Below are 18,642 nucleotides of genomic sequence, written 5' to 3'. Positions count from 1 at the left end.
TTTTGAAATTATTACATGGAATCAAAACCTTTATGTGTAGATATGTAAGGGGATTCTTTACCATTAAGAAGTTCATATAAATATGCATAATGCTACAGCTGGCTAGTGTTCTCATTAACATTGGTATCTGTACTCAATGATATGCTGGTAAATATTGAAAAACTAGCTCTCAAAAAAACAGAAGGAAGGGAGGGAGGGAGGAAAGAAGGAAAGAGGAAAGGAAAAGAAGAAAGACAAGAAAAGAGAAAGGCAAAGACAAAAAAAAAATAAGCCTGATTGGTAGCATTTGTAAACTTCTATGGTGTAAATGCTCTCACAGTGGCCAGTTCAAGCTACCAACATGATGTCACTGAACATGGAGTTGGGAAGAGTTGTGACAGTTGGCTGCAACTGGCTGTCCTAGTAGGTCTTTTAAAATCTATATTCGATTCATTGGGAAAAGTTCCCAGTTGTACGATTATTATTTATATAGCCACTTAAAATACCTGTATAGGTCTGCGTTTTGGTTATTTTGTGGAAAAATTATTCAGAATAGAGAAGTTATTTTTAAATTGCATTATATTTTCTGGCCCAATTATGAAAATTCCTTTTTCCTCAGATAAGTTTGGTGTGCACAAAAAGATATGGGCCTATGTAGTATATTTACAAGCTGTATGTTTCAAAGGAAAGTCTGAAATTGGTAATTGGAAATGTCTTTTAAGGGGCTCTATAGTGATCTGAGCTTGTGTGGAGTTAAAGGGAGTTTTCTCTTTTCATTTTAGGCATTTTTGTTGCCTTCCTGTGACATAGCTGTAACAAGGAAAGTAGTTCAAGTATACAGAAAGTGGATCCTCCAGGACAAACCTGTGTTCATGGAAGAACCAGATAAAAAAGAAGTTGCCCAAGAAGATGCTGAAAAATTAGGATTTTCAGAGACTGACATCAAGGAGGTAATATTTTATCTCTTGTTTCAGTTGGGAGTATATATATTTTAGCAAAGTATACTTAGTAAAGGATCCCATTCAGTGGGACACAGGCAGTATCATCTTCAATACTCTTGAGTTGCTGAGTTCCCCGAGGACCTGCCTCAGTGAGGCTGCTTCTGTGCTGTATTTAAGATCATTGGTGGGCCATCTCCTAACTCTCAGGCTAGGTCCACATGTGCATTGCAGCTTCATTCAGCATTGCACAAGAGTTGTTTAATAAACTAACATATTTTAGATATCTCTGTGTGAGCATAAAAATGTCACTGCCTTATCATTGACATGTTTAAATAAATAGTATTTGAAAAACTAAATTTAGAATGTTTTGGCAATCTTTTCTTGTGTAGTGTCCTGTTTCAGAAGCAGTCAGGATGTTACAGACTTGAAAGAACTAAGTAATGAGGGTTATCTCCACCATAAGTAAGCTTAACTGTGGGGTTGAGTGCTGTCCTCAGAGTGGATGCTGTCAGAAAGGACCTCTTAGTCTGTATTTGATAAAGCTACAGGCTTGATTAATCTAAAATGGCAGAGTGAGACCTCTTCCTGAAACACAGAAGAAATAAGTTACATTTATATTTCTGGCATGCTATTTTGAAATCTAGTCTGAGAAATACTAAAAGTAGGTGTTTGTCATAGCAATTAATGACTAACATTTAAAAATATTTGTAACCAAAGGCATATCACTTTTAAATATCTGTATTACATAATTTTGATTTTTTAATATTGGCAAAATCATTTTAATAACTAGTCAGGAGGTCAGAATGAATAGATAAGCAAATAGAATTAATCACACATTTTAAAGGTCTGTATTACACATTCATTCAGTCACTGGATGTTTATTTCTTCAGCTTGTACTAAATGACGGGCACTATTTTAAGTGTTGGAGGTAGAGTGGTGAACAAAGTGGAAAAAAGATTTGCCCTCCTAGAACCTATATTTAACATAAGGAATTAAATATGTAAACAAGTGCTTCTTCACTCTCTGTTAACTGGCTATTATTTTCTAAAGACTGCATCTGAAAGTTCTGGTCATAAACGATCGTCCAGTTGGGGACGAACATACTCCTTCACCAGTGCTGTGAGCAGAGGGTGTGTGACAGAAGAGGAAAATAAGAATGTGAAAGCCGGGGCCCAGGCTATGCTACAGGTATGAGGCCTGTGGGCCAGAGACATAATAGTCTCCATTTGGAGTCAATTTAAACATTTGTTTACTTGAATAACATATAAAGTGTGATATTTTTAGCTGTCTGTCAGTAAATAGTTCTTAAATTCTCTTTTAAGTTTTCTTCCTGATGTCTCACTTTAAATTTGTAAAGATTTTTTTCTAATCAAAGGAGATATATGAGCTACTTGCAGTTTTTTTAGAAGGATTATTATACAGTGAATGTGAAATGACTGAGATTTAAATCTTAAAAGTATCTTCTGAACTCATATGGGTAATTAGTTACCTAGACTATAATTTGTAAGAGAAGTGTGATTGATTATATAATCTTGTAAGTAATATTCCTTTTAAAATTGCCTGTGTTTGTGAAGAATGATAGTTAATCCAATAATTTTTAGATATTTATCTGAATGAATTTTTGAAATGCCACTTGGGAACATTGGAAAGAACAACTTTGGTTCATCACTTAATCTCCCAGACTTCAAAATTTTATCTCAAAAATGGGGATTGGGAAATTACCTTTTGGTCCCATCCAGCATGAAAGTTGTTTGGCATCTGGGTGAAAACACAGGGTGCTTCTCCTTCCCATGCTACCTAGCAACCCACCCTTCATCTCATCTCTGAGTTTATAGTTGGGTCCAGTGAGACCTCCCACAGAGAGGACAGGCATGGAGTCTGGGGATGGCATGGGCATGGCATGCATGTTCCCAGTTTTCAATGACACTATGTTTCTATCATTTGTCTCTTGATAAGATTTCTTATCATGGAACCCTTTTTGTTTTCAGGTTAATCAGCAGTGTAATACACCGTAATTCAAGAGTTTTCTCATTTATTAATGAAAATCATCAAATGATTTGAAATTAACTTAAAAAAAATTAAGGTGATTTTACTTGAGTATCTTCAGAGAACTTTGGTTCAGCTCATAAATATACCCCAAATCCCTACCAAAAAATGCTTTCAGGAATCCTTGCCTTGAGTCCCTTGGCAGCTCCTTCTTCCAGGTGGATGCTATATTGCCATCATCAGCCTCCAGTGTCAGTTGGTGGAGGTTGTGGGTGCCAGTTATCCCCCTGGGTTCAGAAGAGTGTTATTTGTTTTCTGAAAGGATAAGTTACATCTAGTTGGCTGAAGCAAGAAAAAATTTTTCTACCTGATTTTAGTGCTGTACTTTTAAAAAATATTTAGTTTGGATTCAAATAGTTGTTTTTGTTCTCATTGTACCAGTTCCTTGGCCTTTTGCTTTGTTCATTGGTGAATAGCGCCCAAATGGAGATTTGATGAGGCAATACTCTTCTATAGTTGCTTTTGACAAGTACAATGTAGACTTATTTTGTTTTTACCTTAATTAATACTAACGTGGTCATAAGAAGTATTCATGTAGTTGGCATTTTGCTGTTTTTTTTTTTAAAGTAAAATGAAAGAAGTATAATATATGAAGATTCCTTACTTTTACATGGGAACATACAAAGATCTCAAATTCAAATCAAAAAGCCAAATATATTGAATTATAAAGGATCTATATTGCAATATATCATCTGAGGCATACTTTAAAGAACTTAGTCACTGAAACTGCTCTGGTTTGTTAGTCAAATGTTCTTTGTTTTCTTTTTTCTTTCTTCATCATTGCTGTTATTGTTTATCAACTATTATAGTGCTTATTTAGTGATTTCTTCCTGGAAAATTGGAACATGATGCCTTTTTAATATTGCATAAGATCATCGTAGAGGCTGTCAACATTTTAGTTCACCCACTTGACTTTTGAATATTTTTATTTCTTCGGTCAGTTTGTACATCTGTTTGAGATGTTGTATTAATGGATTTCATCTACAGGTGAGCCAGAGAAGTTCTGTGTGTTCTCAGATCCTCTGAGTTTGTGCTGTTGAACACAAAGGAGTTAAGAGGGAATATAACTCTAGATAGATGGAGCAGATCCGTTCCCACCTCAATTGACGACTCAGACAAATTAAGGGGTTGTGAGGATCATCTGTCTAAATGGATAGCCTGGGTCAGTGCTTCTCACAATTTTCTACTGAAATACCCCTGATAGTAGAGGACTGTAACTTTGTATACTAAAGGTTTGAGACAGAGCCTAAATTTTTTTTTTTTGAAATCCGTTTCTAAAGAATTCGCTTAGGTTTTTTCTTTTACTGCCCAATGTAGTTCTCATATTTAAAATATATGCTCCTGGGATATGTGTAATGTTAATCATGTGGCTTTGGCTATTTCCTGGCATTTCACCACTCCTAGAGGTCCACACCCTTGTTGAGTGGTTCTGGACGTGCTTCCTGTCACCAAGTTGTTCACGTACTGGGAGATTCAACAATAATAAGATAGTTCTTTTGAACCACTTTCTATCTTTTTTCTCTCTTTTCCTTTTTTTTTTTTTTTAATGGGATGTCAAAAAGAAGTCTTCAAAAGCTTTTCTAATTCATAACATTTCTAAGTTCCAATAATAATATGTAAGAGTAATTTTTTTTAGGAAAGGTCTTTCAGGTGTTTCAGTATTTAAGTAATTCTAAGAAGTAAACAAAAAAAGTCTTGAGTATGTGTTGGTACTACTTACCTTAAATGAACTAACTCAAAGGTGATTCATTGGTATAGTAATATTATCCTTAAGCAAAATTTATTCAGATTTATATCTTTAAAATATTTTCTAATGTAAAATTTGTCTGTTGTAAGGTATTTCTGACAAACGCTGCAAATGTCTTTTTGCTGGAACCATGTGCTGAAGTTCCCATGCTCTTGAAAGAACAAGTTGATGCTTGTAAAGCTGTTTTGATTATTTTTAGGCGCATGATAATGGAGCTTACAATGAATAAAAAGACATGGTAAGATTATTTCAAATTAATTAATATAAAAAAGATGTTTCTGTTTCTCAACATAATTAAATGTTACAGCCTCCACTTATATGGCTTTACAGAGTTAATAGTAAGAGATAATCAGTCTTTTATAATAGTTTCTGTGACTTATGAAGAAATTAAGTATCTATTACTTTGGTAATTCATTTATTTTCATTACTGATTTTAAAAATGTTCTTGAATTAAGAGTAAATGGACTTATTACTTTAATATTAGATTTCTCCAATTTAAACTGACATCAGTTTTGTGGAAAAGCAATATAACTGATATTTTATAATACCATTCTTCATAAGCCCAGGAGAGTTTGTAAGTGCTCCAAAATGCTGTTAACTGACTTGTATTGCTTCAAACGAAGTTTTAAATTGATTTTGGAAAAACAATTCTTTTAAAGGATAAATTGTCAGAGCAATGAACAAATAGTGTAGTCTAAAATATAATGGCGTTGTTAAAATATACTTATGCAAAGTGTTTTTATTTTCATTTTTTGTTTTTGTTTGGTCTTTCTGTAATATCCCTAAAGGTAAACAATGCATTAGGTTTTTTCCCCATGCCCTTCTCCCATAATGAATGTCTTCACATCACTCCAGTTTCTGAGGTGTTTTCAGAGGTTCAAAGCCATAGACCAGAGCGCCTCAGAGCTACTTTCCACTGCTCTTCCTTAATGCATCAGAAAGGCAGCCTCTCATTTCTGCTTTAAAATGTTTCTTTAGTCCACCCTTTACATGTTCCTCCGCCACAGCCACCGTCTTCAAGCAGACAAACTGTCCTCACTGCTTGCCTGGCAGTGGTTAGCACTCCTCTCATTGTTCCTTGGCCTCAGCTCTCAGTCCACTATGGCCACTGCAGACCAGCACTGATGGCATACTTACCTCCTGGAAATTCTTGGGAGTCTTTGTTACCAGGCTTTTGGTCTGGATGTCCTTTCTGGACATCCTTGAGTTAGCACAAAGGGTGCTTTGGAAGGGTCTGTCTGCAGGTAGCAAAAACCATATAAATGAGCAGGACTGAGCTGGCAGAGGCCTTTGGGGCCACTGAATTCAGCCCTTTCTTTCTCAGATGAGAGAAGTATAGGCCTAGAGGAATTCTGAACTGCAGAAAGTTTACTAATACAGAAACTTCAGGTATCACAATACTTATTTTAAGACACAAATTCCACTGTCATCTTTCCCAGCACTGTTTGCCAAGAAGCAGTTGTTAAAGTTGGAAATATTAGAGTGGTGAACAAAATGATTTAAACAGATGCTGTGTCAGTAATACTGAAAATGATGAGAACTGCTGGTATGCTTTCAACTGAAATATCTATTCCTTGATGCCACAGTTATATCAATAATATTTTTGATGGTTTTTTTTTTCCTTTTAAAACTATGAGTTCAATATATTGCTGGTATTTTGATATTTTTTATATTTTTTTTGTGGAAATTTTAAGAAATAAAATTAAGCAGTTCTTTGTTCTTTAACAATTCAGAAATGTCCAGGTAAAAGTATAAAAAAAAATTATAGAAATAGATGAAAATACTCACCAAGATATAGTCAATAGAGCATAGGAAGGGATGTGACCTGTTTCCCTAGAAGATTTTCTTACATATTTTAGTACCAGACAATCTATGAATTCCCTTTTTTCCTTCCCTCTTTTCCCCCTCCCCTCCCTTCCTCCTTTCTTTCATCCAGTAAAGAACTGTCAGGCTTCTGCTATGAGAATATAGGATAAACTAGACAGATACTATTCCTACCCTCATGAGGTTTCCATTCACATAGACAGACAAAATGAACACAGAAGCAATTTCAGTACTATTAAGTGCTAAGAAGTACAAGAAAGCTGGGGAAGGGGACAGTGTGGAGAGCACAGGAGTTTTTTTCATCAGTTATCAGGGAAGGCCTTCCTGAACAGAGCCCTGAGGGAAGGAAGGAATGAACCATGGGGAGGTCTGAGGGAAGAGAATTCCTGGTAGAAGGAACAGCAAGTCACAAGCACAGTATGTTCCAGGCAGGACAAGATGGCAGCCAATGTAGTGGAGCAGACAGAGGAAGAGGGATAGTGGGAGGGGATGAGATGGGGCCAGCTCTGGCCAGAGCCAGATTGCACAGGGCCTTGCAGGACACAGGAAGGACATTAGCTACCTCTCTGTGTGCAACACAAATCTGATTTATGCTTCCAAAATATCTCTCTGACTGCCATGTGTAGAAGAAACAGTGCAATGTGGACCACAAGGTCTATGGCCTTAAACAGTGGTGGTTTAGCCCAGGGCTGTAGCCAGGAAAGTGCTAAGAAATGGTCCCAAAATGGTCAATACGGATGTGTGAATGAGGACCAATACTATCTTGTGAAATCATGATAATAGAGTAAATAATAAAGTGCAGGAAAACCTTATTCCTCTGCCAACAAAAAGATAGCTTATGGGCATAATTTCATGTGCTTTGATAGAAGTTTGTTACACTCTTTGAGCAGTTCTCTTTTAACAAAGATGACAAAAGTCAGTGTTTCACAAAATAGAAGGGAACAAGCTGAAGTCAAACTGTTAGGAAAGATTTTTCCAAACTCGAGATAATTTTTCATCCTTTTTTTCTTCCAGAAGACTCTGCAAAGGAATTTCATGGATTTCTAAGCTTTCATAGGTTCAGAAATTAAATTAATCCTGTGTCTTTGTCAGTCATTGCTTCGATCAAGTTTGCATTTTTTTATACCTGTTCTCATGACTGAGGTCTTATTTGAAATTATTATTTCTCTTGTTCTCATCATGTCCACAAGATGGGTATATAACTATTGGTGTGAAAGGAGTCTTTTTTTCATTGTCTTAAGCATCATAATATGAGCAGGCAGTGGTGACACTGGGGGCTGCCCTTCCTCTGACTGTGAAGGGGCCTGGGGACCCTGAATGTGGTGAGAAACAGGCTATCCTCAGCTCTGTGCCATTGCTTCCCACCCTCTCTTCTTTTCATTCACTGCCCACTCCATGCACACTTGCCCAGATATCCTGTGACTTGATAGCTCTTCTTATTCTGTGCTCCAGAATCCATAGGCAGTGCATAGGACAAGCAAACAGGTAGACCAGAATGCTGTGAGAATTTTGCCAACAGATAACCCCAGGATGAAAATCCAGTGGGGTCAGCTGCAAATAAGGCAGGAAGTCTCTAGAGGTCATTAACCATGAGAAGTTTAATGAGATTCAGTATCTTGTTAAGAAAAAATACCATCTCAATATGTAAAAGTAGGAGAAAAGTATAAAGGAACTATGATTTAGAGATCTCATTATCTGACTTGGACTAGATGACTTTGTCCAGTTCTCTATTTTATCACTAAAGAGCAGTAAAACCAAGGAGAAAGTTAGAAAGATAAATGAATGGTTAGGGTGATTTCCTTCAGAGAACAAATAGACCTCCCTTATATACAAAAGATAACGTGTTATCAGTTTCTGTGGGATTCAGGAAAAGAAGAAATGAGCAGACATTCTGCTATGAAGAGTGTAACTTAGCCATAAGAAAGAAAAATACCTTGTGGCTGTTCTAAAGAACTTATTACTATTATAATTAATAGTGTTATTTTGTCTCTTTAGTGCTTTATAATCTTCAAAGGCCTTTTACATTAAAAGACCCTTCTGTGAGGGACACTGTAACTGAGATATCATGATTTCCATGGTAGAGAATCAGAATCTTCCAGGCACAAAGCTCCATGCCTCACAGTGACCAACAGTTACCTTTCCAAACCTTCCTACCGATGAGAGTACTGTGGAGTTCAGTCATACTATGGTGTTGACTGCATATCTCCCCAGAATAAAGATCAGAAAGTTGGTTTTGTTTTCTGTCACAAAGATAGATAGGGAGATTGTACAGGTTAAGTAAAATAATGGATGTGAAAATTAAAGAGTGCTGCATAAGGTCAAATAGATACAGCTGTTCACTGAGTGCCCACCGCAGTTGTAGAGACAATCTTGTCTTTTTGCAGGGGGAGAAAAATCAGGCTAGGATGATACCTGTTTTATCCTGCCGATTGAAGTGGACATAGGAGGCATATTTTTAGAACTGTTGTAACATAAGGTAGCTCATTTTGGTAAAATATGGTATTTATTATGTAATGGGCTTTCAGATTTTTAATACTTTTGAGTAATACATGTTTATTTATGTTGCTGAATTCCTAAGAGAATTCCTCATATGTATAAATTAAAGTGATTTGGAGATGTGATTAATAATATGAGCTTTTATTTTGGGTGGCCCAGGGAACAGATGTTGCAAATACTACTCAGGATAACAGAAGCTGTCATGCAGAAGCCAAAGGATAAACAAATAAAGGACTTATTTGCCCAGAGCTTGGCAGGGTTACTGTTTAGGGTAAGTCTTTTTCATTAAAACACTGCAAATGCAAAAAATGAATCAGATTTTACAGCAAATTAGTTTTAATCACTGAGAAATTTAAGAGTAAAATTAAACTAACTTTAAATTTCTAGAACTTTAATTAGAAATTTTTACTTATTAGCTTTGTCTTGAAAGTTGTAATCTCTTCTTTACAATTAGTTTAAAGCTTTTTTAGGCCTTCCTGCCTGTCTGCCATCTACTTCTTCTTTCGATTTGCTTGAGGGTGGTAGAGATTAAGAAAATGATAACAGCTGATGGCCTTGAGCTGCGGGCTAGGTGGAACTGAAGTGGTAAAGGATGATCAGAAGCATGGGAATGGGAATAAAGTCAGGGAGCAGTTCAGGCTAGAAATAAAAGGAGCCATTGGTGTGTTGGGCAATTGTATTTAAAGCCACAAGACCAGATAGGCTAACCTAGGGAGAAAATATGTGTCATAGGGCCAGTTCCATGAGTGGCAAAGGGGAGGAGCCAGCCGAAGATGCTGGGAAAGAGTGGCCATGGACCAAGGATAAGAGTGGCAGATACCCGGATAAGAGTATTGAGTAAGAGGAGAATGGACAGTTTACCACTGGCTTTGACAATATGTAAGTGGTTGAGAATGTTCTAGGAAAATGAAGTCCACTTGGACTGCATGGAGGAGAAAATGAGAGCTGGGCAGCGGAGGGAGTAGGTATAATCAAAGCTTTGCAGAGGTATCGACGTGGAAAGGAGGAGGAAAATTGAACAAGCTGGAGTGGGTGGCATGTGTGGAGTGCAGGATTTAAGGTGGTTGATATTAAAGTATATTTTCTTGCGAGTGGGGATGGTCCAGTGAAGGAAAACAAGGTAATCTGTTGGGGAGAGAGGAGAACTGCAGAAATAAAGTCCTGGATAAAGTCCTGGCCATAGGTGGAAGCAGAGAGCCAAGGACATGGCTATGTTTCCTGCATCTCACATGATTAGAAGAGTTAAGAACATGAGTAATCTGACATTGCCCTGAGGGGGAGAGAAGAGAAAGCAGAAGATAACTGCCTGTGAAGTGGAAGTTTTAAAGGTACTGAGGGTGCTAACCTATTGCAACTATTAGAAAGCACTAGTATTTATGGACACATAGAATTTATGAAGCATTTTTGAAAGAGAACAGTGTGAAAGGACTGGAAAAATGTGACTTACTACACAAATAAAGGCATGAGTACAATGGATGGGCCTGACTGAGCCCTTTTATAGGAGAAAGCATAGTGAATCATGAGCTGGAATGGACAGTTATAGGGAGAAGTTAATTTACCTCTTCAGTTGATGTGAAGGTGGTTTTGGAGGATATATATTAATAGCATATTTAAAATACAGGTAGGATATATTAAGGCGATAAAAAGAGAAATTAGTTCTTTAAATAAAGCTAATTACTCTCATTCATAAGAGAATGCAGCTGTTCATATTAATTTTTAATAATTTAATATGATTGGATGATCTCGACTTTATGAAAAATGTATGAGAGACCTCAGAAATAACTGGCATGTACTTACTTGCCTCCTGAATAGTACAATCACTTGTACTCTGATTGCCTTGCTTCGCTATTAGATATATGAAGTGGTCTGCACATAACTTTTAGTGAGTGTCCAACTTTGTTCTGCTTTTGCCTTATTGGTGGTACTGACCACTTGATTTGCTGCCTGCCCTCTTGGAAATACAGATACTCTGCTCACTTTGCTGTGACTCTCATGGAATATCTGTCAGCACCTTCCTGATCTCCTAGTTCTGATGGGACTGAGACTGCCATATGATATGGACTGAAGCCACGCTCAGACTGGCAGGTGCTTAGGCCTCATTCCTCACCAGTTGCCTGGCCCTGCATCCACGTGTGTTGGAATTAGAGTGAGAACTTGTCACCAAATCAAGCAAGACTGTTGTGGAGTTGTGTTTTTTGTTTGATTGGTTGGCTTTGGTTTGCAGGGGATACATTCCCTTCATTAATGAAGAAATCTTGTCAGGTCTTACTTGAAGATTGGTTTTGAGTCCAGGATTATTAATGATTTTGATGTTGTCCTTGTAGTTATTATTTTGTCAATGGTTAGATGGATCAAGAAGAATGCTTAAATTAAGAACTGACCATAAAATAATGGAGAGAAGATGAGCTTTTGGGAGTTAGATGGATTCTGGGTTCTGTCCCCAGCTCTGGTACTTCTAGCTATGTGGCCTTGAACAAATCATTTCAAAGTCTCTTCCCTAATCTGTCCCAATCAGGAAAGAATTCCTTCCTATCTTGCAACATTGTCATAAAAATGAAAGTGGATTCATTTGGAATGTATGATTATCTGTTGATCCCCCAAGTGCTTTTGTGAGATCCAGGGGGAGAGAAAAATGTGAAAGGTCTGGATGAACTGCCAGGCAATTAAGTGGGCATCATCTTCGTCCCATACTAAAATTAAAATGTGCTATCTAATTATAATTCATTTGGTCACATAGACTGTCTACAATTGCCAGGTACTTATTTTTTTTTGAATAAGGAAACTATTAAATAAGGAGATAGTTGAGTTTTGCAGTTTTAAATATTTACCAAATAATAGTGATTGCTCTAAATGATGTTTTAATCTGTCATCAGTGCTGTGACCTTATGCTTGAAGCTCTGAAAGTATATCAGGAAATTTGGACTATGGTCCTTTTATTCATAGTATGAACCATTACTTTAAAACTGTAGTGATTTGCGAGTGAAGGTGTTTTTTTTTTTTAAATACAGCTTGTATGCCAAGATGTATTTGATGAAACATGAATTTCAGTGCTATGGAATCTGGGAGATGGTCTTCTCCAACTTTTTTTTTTTTAACGAGAAATATAACTCCAGAAAACCCAAGTAAATTGTCCAGGTCGCAATTCAAGATAGTGACAGAACCCCGAGTCTGGGGCCCTCTTTCCTTCTTCCTCTCAAAAACGGGTAACTTGTTAAAAGGGTGCCCTTGCCTTCTCCAAAGGTGCCACTTGTCACCCCTTGACCATATTTTGTGATTTTTCTCTGTGTGGAAATGCTGTTAGTTGTGAATGATGATGATGATTCAGTAGTTCTGTGTACATGTTTGTGAGATTTGCAAAGCTGAATTTTGTAAGCTGCAGGAAGTCATTGTTCGTTCCTTGATTTATAATTAGTCAATAAAGTGAAGCCAATGCTAGATTCTCAATTTAGGGCATCTTACTACACCAAAACAACTGCGAATTTTATTGTGTATAGGCTCTTTGTGGTAATGGCCTCAAACACATTTTGAAAACAGGAGAGTAAGAAATGAACAAACAGAAGCTAGCATTTTAGTCATAATAAAAATATGTAATTATATAATAAAGTACTAATAATAAAATTATTAACTTTTTATTTTGCATTGTTCTTAATTTTTAAAAAATTCATTCATCTTAGAATCATATTTTAAGTGCAAGTGTTTAAAACGTTGTTTTCAATATACTTAACTAGTTTATCTCAACGTTAACATTTTTACTCCTTTAAAAAGTGTAATAAACATGAATCGAAACATAGACAAAAGGTACATTGTGTAAGGATCACTTTAAATGAGATTTTTCAAGTGATCAGAACAGGCCTGTCTAATTCAGACTTTTCTGTTTCTCAGAGTTTCCCTGTGTGTGTGTTAAATAAAATTTTCTCTTTTAATTAAAAAAGCAAATTTACCCCTATTCCACACATAACACAACTCCCAATAACAGTGGGAGCTTATTTGCTACTGGGTTGGGCAGAAATATTTGCAAGTTGGCACCTCAACAAGTACATTTAGCTCTGACAACAGAGCAGGGAAGTTATACAAGTTTTGGATATAAAGATTCCTCTACTAAAATTAGGAAAGCATCTGGGTCTTATCTGAGATGGACTTGGCACTTCTTTCAAGGGAGATAAATTTTGATTTGAATTTTAAAGGATGTGAAATATTTTGGCAGAGATGAGGAACTGGGCAATTTCAAGGTAAGGAAATATCCAGAATATGTGTATTATTATCTTGTAAGATTTTCCATGTGACCAGTTCCAGTGCTGTGGACCCTAAGACTAGAGGAGAGACACAGAGAAGTGAATAGACTCTTTAGGAAAGGAGTGATAAAGTCTCTATTTGGGGAAATGCTGAGAACTGTAGGAACTGAGGGCTACATACTGGAAGCTGGAAGTGGAGTGGCAGTCCAGGGACACCTTGGAGGAAGTGATGTCCAAGTCGTGACCTGAAGAATGAGTGGGAGTTAAAGAGGCAAAAGGGAGAGAAGAGAAGGAAGGAACAGGAGAAACCAGGTCAAGGAATTAGAAGAATTTCAATGGAAGAAATTGGATTGTTTTTACTATTAATGCTGCATTATAAGTGCCTATAGAACATGCAAGTGGAGCTATCTAGTAAGCAGATACCTAGGTCAGGAAACCAGCAAAGAGGTCTGGGCTGAACATGGAAATTCAGAATTCAATAGTACACAGATGTTAACTGGAGCCATGAGAATGGAGACCAAAACCCAGACAGAAGATGGAGTAGCATAGGAGGAAGAAAGCCAGAGCAGTTGGTTGACTGGGAGCTGAGGAAGTGCAGGTGGAGTGAGTGTGGAACATTCTTTCAAGAAATTTGACTTTGAAAAGAGAAGAAAAGGGGCTCTAGCTAGGAATCTTGGTTTAAATGAACTTTTTTGATTTTTTTTTTTTTAATAGGATGAGGAAGAATTGGAACATGTTTAAAAGCTGATGGGAGGAGCTGGGGAAGTAGGATGGATTGGAGATAAAGGAGAGGAGGGGTTAATGGAATCAAAGACTGAGGAAGAGATCCAGAGCAGAGGTAAAGACAAGTGTAGAAGAGCAGGAGCCCCTCTTCACTTAGAGCCTGCAGGTGGAGAAGAAGCTGGGTGAATGCGTGGGTCTTGTGGGCAGAGGTTGAGGGCATTCTTGTTTAATAGGTTCTGTTTTCTCTGAAGTCTGCAGTGAATTCATCTGCTAAAATCCAGGGAAAAGTTGGAGGTTTACATATAGAAGAGGAGATTTGAAGTAGCCACTGTAAAGAGTGTCTCAGGAAACAGAATAGTTATTGTACTGAGAGCTTTGTCTTCCAACCCAGTTATGCCAGGACCAGCCACTGAACTAGAATAATTTCGAATCAGTAGCTTTGGTCATAATGATAACTAACTTCACAGTTGCTCAAATCCTGATTGCAATGATCAGAATTTTGAAAAATTAAAATAAAAACAATATCCAAAAGTACTTTTTATTTTAAAATTAATTTTGTTAATAGTAATTTAAAATATTTTGTTAAAAATTATACTTCTTCCAAAGGAGATGATGAATTCTCTTGTTCGGTTGGTTCTAGACGCTCATTGTGGCTTGGATCCGAGCAAACCTCTGTGTGTACATTTCTCGAGAGCTCTGGGACGACTTCCTTGGTGTGCTGTCCTCTCTCACAGAGTGGGAGGAACTCATAAACGAGTGGGCCAACATCATGGACTCCTTGACAGCTGTGCTTGCGAAAACTGTTTATGGAGTTGAGATGACAAACCTACCTCTGGACAAATTAAGTGAACAAAAGGAAAAGAAACAACGAGGCAAAGGTATTTCCACTCTTCGAGAGCAGGACCAGATATCTGAGACATCAGAGAAGCAGTGTGTATTTATACACCTAAACAATTAATGCGTGAAATTTCATAATAAACTGAACCAGCCATACAGTCAGTGTCCTTAATGGTGGCATTAGGTTGTATCTCATAGCACTCTGTCCATTTAATGAGGATGATGAATTTATGAAGAAGCTGTAGAAGAAGAAGGAAGATAAAGGGAAGTAGTAGCAGTAAAAACAATAATAATAATGGCTAGTGCTTTGTACATATTCTCTCTCTTCACCCTCATTGTCCCTGTGAAGTAGACATTTACTATCCATATATCTCAAAGCAACTGAAAATCGGAGTCCACAGACTCATTCAGGATCACATAGCTAAGAAGCGATAAAGCCAGAAATCAAAGCCAAGCAAGTCCAACTCAAGATGCCACACTATTAAAACATATCGTACTGCCTCCCTAGGAAAGGTGGAAAAAATCTGATTGCCTCAGATGGGAGTCATTTTGGCTTTATGTTTCTTGGTAAAAACAGTTTTGAGACTTAGAGTCAGATCAGGGTGGAAAACTTCAGTAGAGGTTTCTTTGGGAATAACATTTTGGCAGCCCCTATATTCATTACTGTTTTTAAGGGTGTGACACAGTCCTTGGATTAATTCACTTGTACTCCAGTGTACTATATAAAGATTTGAGTCAGCTTGTGGAAATACGTATAATACAATAGATAAAAGACATAAAGACATTGGGGCAAAATGAAGGGGATTTGAGCTACAAGAATGGTCAAAATGCCAAAATGCATTCCAGAGCCCCTCCCTCATGTGCATGCCAGGGAGGTAGGAATGGGGCAACCTTGGATTTAACTCTGATCTTCATCAGCGAATCACCAAGTACAAAAGGTAAAAACGGTCCACTTGCTTAGTGATACATAGCTTTCCCTAAGACCTGGTAGAAATTTCTTCAACAACTCATAAAGGGTACATTGCTTGCTGTGGTAGACTACAACTTCAACAGTAGCCTTATTATAAATTGTGTCATTTAGCTTTTGCTGTGTGACAAATCACCCCCAAACACAGTGGCTTAAACTAATGATCATTTCTTTAAATCATGATGTTATGTATTGACATTTGGATTGGACTCAGTTGGACAGTTTTTCTGCTGGATTCACTTATTTTTTTGCAGCCAGCTAGACTATGGAATCATCATCTAGGCAACTCTATTTCTAGGGGTTGGCTAGCTGTGAGCTGGGGCAAATAGGAGTAACTGGGCCATATATCTTTCATCATCCAGCATTCTAGTTGAGATTGTTTGTGTAAAAGCTCAGAGTTCCAGGAGCAGATAGTTGGCAAGCCCAAATTTTCAAGTACATTTCAAATATGTATTTGCTCAGTTTTGCTACCAAAGTAAGTCACATGTTGAAGCCCAGAGTCACTGTGAGAAAAGACACAAGAAGATATGTATACTGGGAGGTGTGAACCAATTATGATGTTTAATTAACCATAGAGACATGTAATTAACATGACTAATTCTTGTAATTGCAGTCTGTGAATGGCTTGCCAAAGCACCAGTTAGTAAAAGCAAGTTAGGAAGAAGCCAAAACAAAGTAGTTTAAGTACATAGCATTCTAGTGGAACAGTTTAATCCCAGATTAGATTTAGACTGTCTAATATAATGATTTTCTAACATATTTTAGCAGCAGATCCTTTTTTTCCCCCATTTGAAGCTGTAAGGAGCCCTTCCTAAAAAGTATATTAAACCAAAGATTTGGGATTGAAGTAGGGGCATGAAACCAAGAGCCTGGGCCCTTGGCCTTCTGTCTCATCCTCTGTAGCAGTTGTGAGGGACTCTGTGTCAACCCAGAATTTAAGAGGATCTCCTAGCCAGGAACTTGGCTCCCTAAGACTTTGGTTCTTAGCCCAGAAGAGAGTCTACCTGACTAGGGGTGCCTTTAAGAATGAGAGAAGTTGCTGAGACAGGAGGTAAGGATTTTCTCAAATTAAGCACATTCCCTGTCTCTTAAAATTTTTGTAATCTCCCCTCTCCACCAGCCCCCACAATATTCTCTTCTTTCCCACTGTTTGAACACATAGAATCATGGAAAAAAATAAGCTTGTCTTAGAAAGGTAAACAACATCAAAAACACTATTTTCAGAATACAGAAAAAATTTAATTAATGACTATGGCACATATTTCTGATTTATTTATAATATTGCTTTATTCTAAAAACATTTAAATATTCATTGTAGAAATACTTGCCTTTTAAGCACTGGACTCATGGAAACAAAATACACTCTCAGAGGAACCTGGGTATGAAAACAAGCCGCCAGTGGCAGCCACTGGCCATATATATCGATGCAGAAATTTCTTAGTGTCTCATTCTCTTTTTTTCCTGTATTTCTTTTGGATCCTTGACTACTCATTGAAATATTTGACCAGAGAAATATGAGAGGAAAGAAGAGAAGTTGAATAGCAGAGCTGTAATATTTTATTGTTTTGTAGCTTCACTAAAATAGGATATATAATTTGTAGATTTTCAGTTTTCTTGCTCATTCAACTGACTCTACTTATAATATATAGGCATATATGTCTCTTGGGAATTCATGGAGAGGTTGCTGCCTACAGGATGGAATATTGTTCTAAAATCAGGATCTCTAATATTCTGGCTTATAAAAGTAGTTTTGGGGTGTTCCAGGAGCAGTGGTATAACTTCATTTGACATTGTGCTTATATTGAGAAAAGTGCATTAATTTTTTTACATTAGAGTGACTACTATGAAAATATAATTTTAATGAGACTGTTGGAGATGCTTGAAAAATACTTTAGCAACAGGAATTTTTAGATAACTTCCTAAATTACAATATAAGGAAGTGGTACTAATTTGCAACAAGAGAAACTGCTGATTATATATAATCGTGGGTATGAAATTTGCCGAGCAACAGGCTATGAAATGAATAATAACAAATTCAGCCTTTAGATTCTTTTTCTTGTTTTATCATTTATCAGGCTGTGTTCTAGATTCTCAGAAAGGAACCACTGTGGGGAGATCCTTTTCTCTTAGCTGGCGGAACCACCCAGATGTGACTGAGCCAATGCGATTTAGGAGTGCCACCACATCTGGGGCACCAGGAGTTGAGAAAGCAAGAAATATCGTTCGCCAAAAAGCAACTGGTAAGCATTTATTCAAATATTTCCCAAAGGTTTAGTTGCTATCTAAAATGGATTTATAGGAGTAAAATGTAAAAGTTTTAAAATCAGACTCAGAACTTAAATACTAGAACTTTTATTAAATTGTCTCAATATCATTTAACTTTTATTCTGGTTACTTTTCAAATTGTAGTTTTTGATATTTATTTCTAAATCTTTCTTTGTGAAAAAAGAACTTGAGGTGTTAATATTATGAGAGATGTTTGTGTAAAAAGAGAATATAGGTGTTTTCTTTGAACCTTGAGGAAATAGATTCTTAGTAATCACACAACTAGTTGCATCATTGTTGTTGTTGGACATAATAATCTTGAGAGCATGTGGCAACTTGTTCCAGCAAGGAAAAGGGGAATAGTATACTTAGTTTTCAGGACTGGATGGAGACATTTAAATTTTTGCACCTTTGGAAAATTGAGCTTTACATACCTATAGATGATGTCCTTACAGCCTGTTAAAATTAACAGAAACTTGACCAAGAACCCCTAGTTAGTCAGACTGCTTTGCTACACTTTTCTCTTAAAACAAAAAGAGAAATCTTTAAAAGGTAAGCTTATATCCAGTATTTAATAAGAACATA

General features: G+C 36.9%; 1 protein-coding gene across 1 annotated transcript in view; it reads left to right on the top strand.

The window, feature by feature from the left end:
• The window catches only part of RALGAPA2 (Ral GTPase activating protein catalytic alpha subunit 2), a 295,774-nt gene that overhangs the window by 88,330 nt on the left and 188,802 nt on the right, over positions 1-18,642 (top strand). Inside the window, exons 11-16 of the mRNA XM_011371357.2 lie at positions 762-929; positions 1,971-2,108; positions 4,803-4,951; positions 9,193-9,304; positions 14,629-14,866; positions 17,868-18,032. Coding sequence (XP_011369659.1) covers positions 762-929; positions 1,971-2,108; positions 4,803-4,951; positions 9,193-9,304; positions 14,629-14,866; positions 17,868-18,032 — 970 coding nt within the window. The remainder of the gene's footprint in view (positions 1-761; positions 930-1,970; positions 2,109-4,802; positions 4,952-9,192; positions 9,305-14,628; positions 14,867-17,867; positions 18,033-18,642) is intronic.

The sequence above is a fragment of the Pteropus vampyrus genome, unplaced genomic scaffold, assembly GCF_000151845.1.
Source record: "Pteropus vampyrus isolate Shadow unplaced genomic scaffold, Pvam_2.0 Scaffold7, whole genome shotgun sequence".
NCBI classification, from domain to species: domain Eukaryota; kingdom Metazoa; phylum Chordata; class Mammalia; order Chiroptera; family Pteropodidae; genus Pteropus; species Pteropus vampyrus.
Note: the sequence above shows the minus strand (reverse complement) of the source record. Positions and strands in the feature narration are given on the sequence as shown.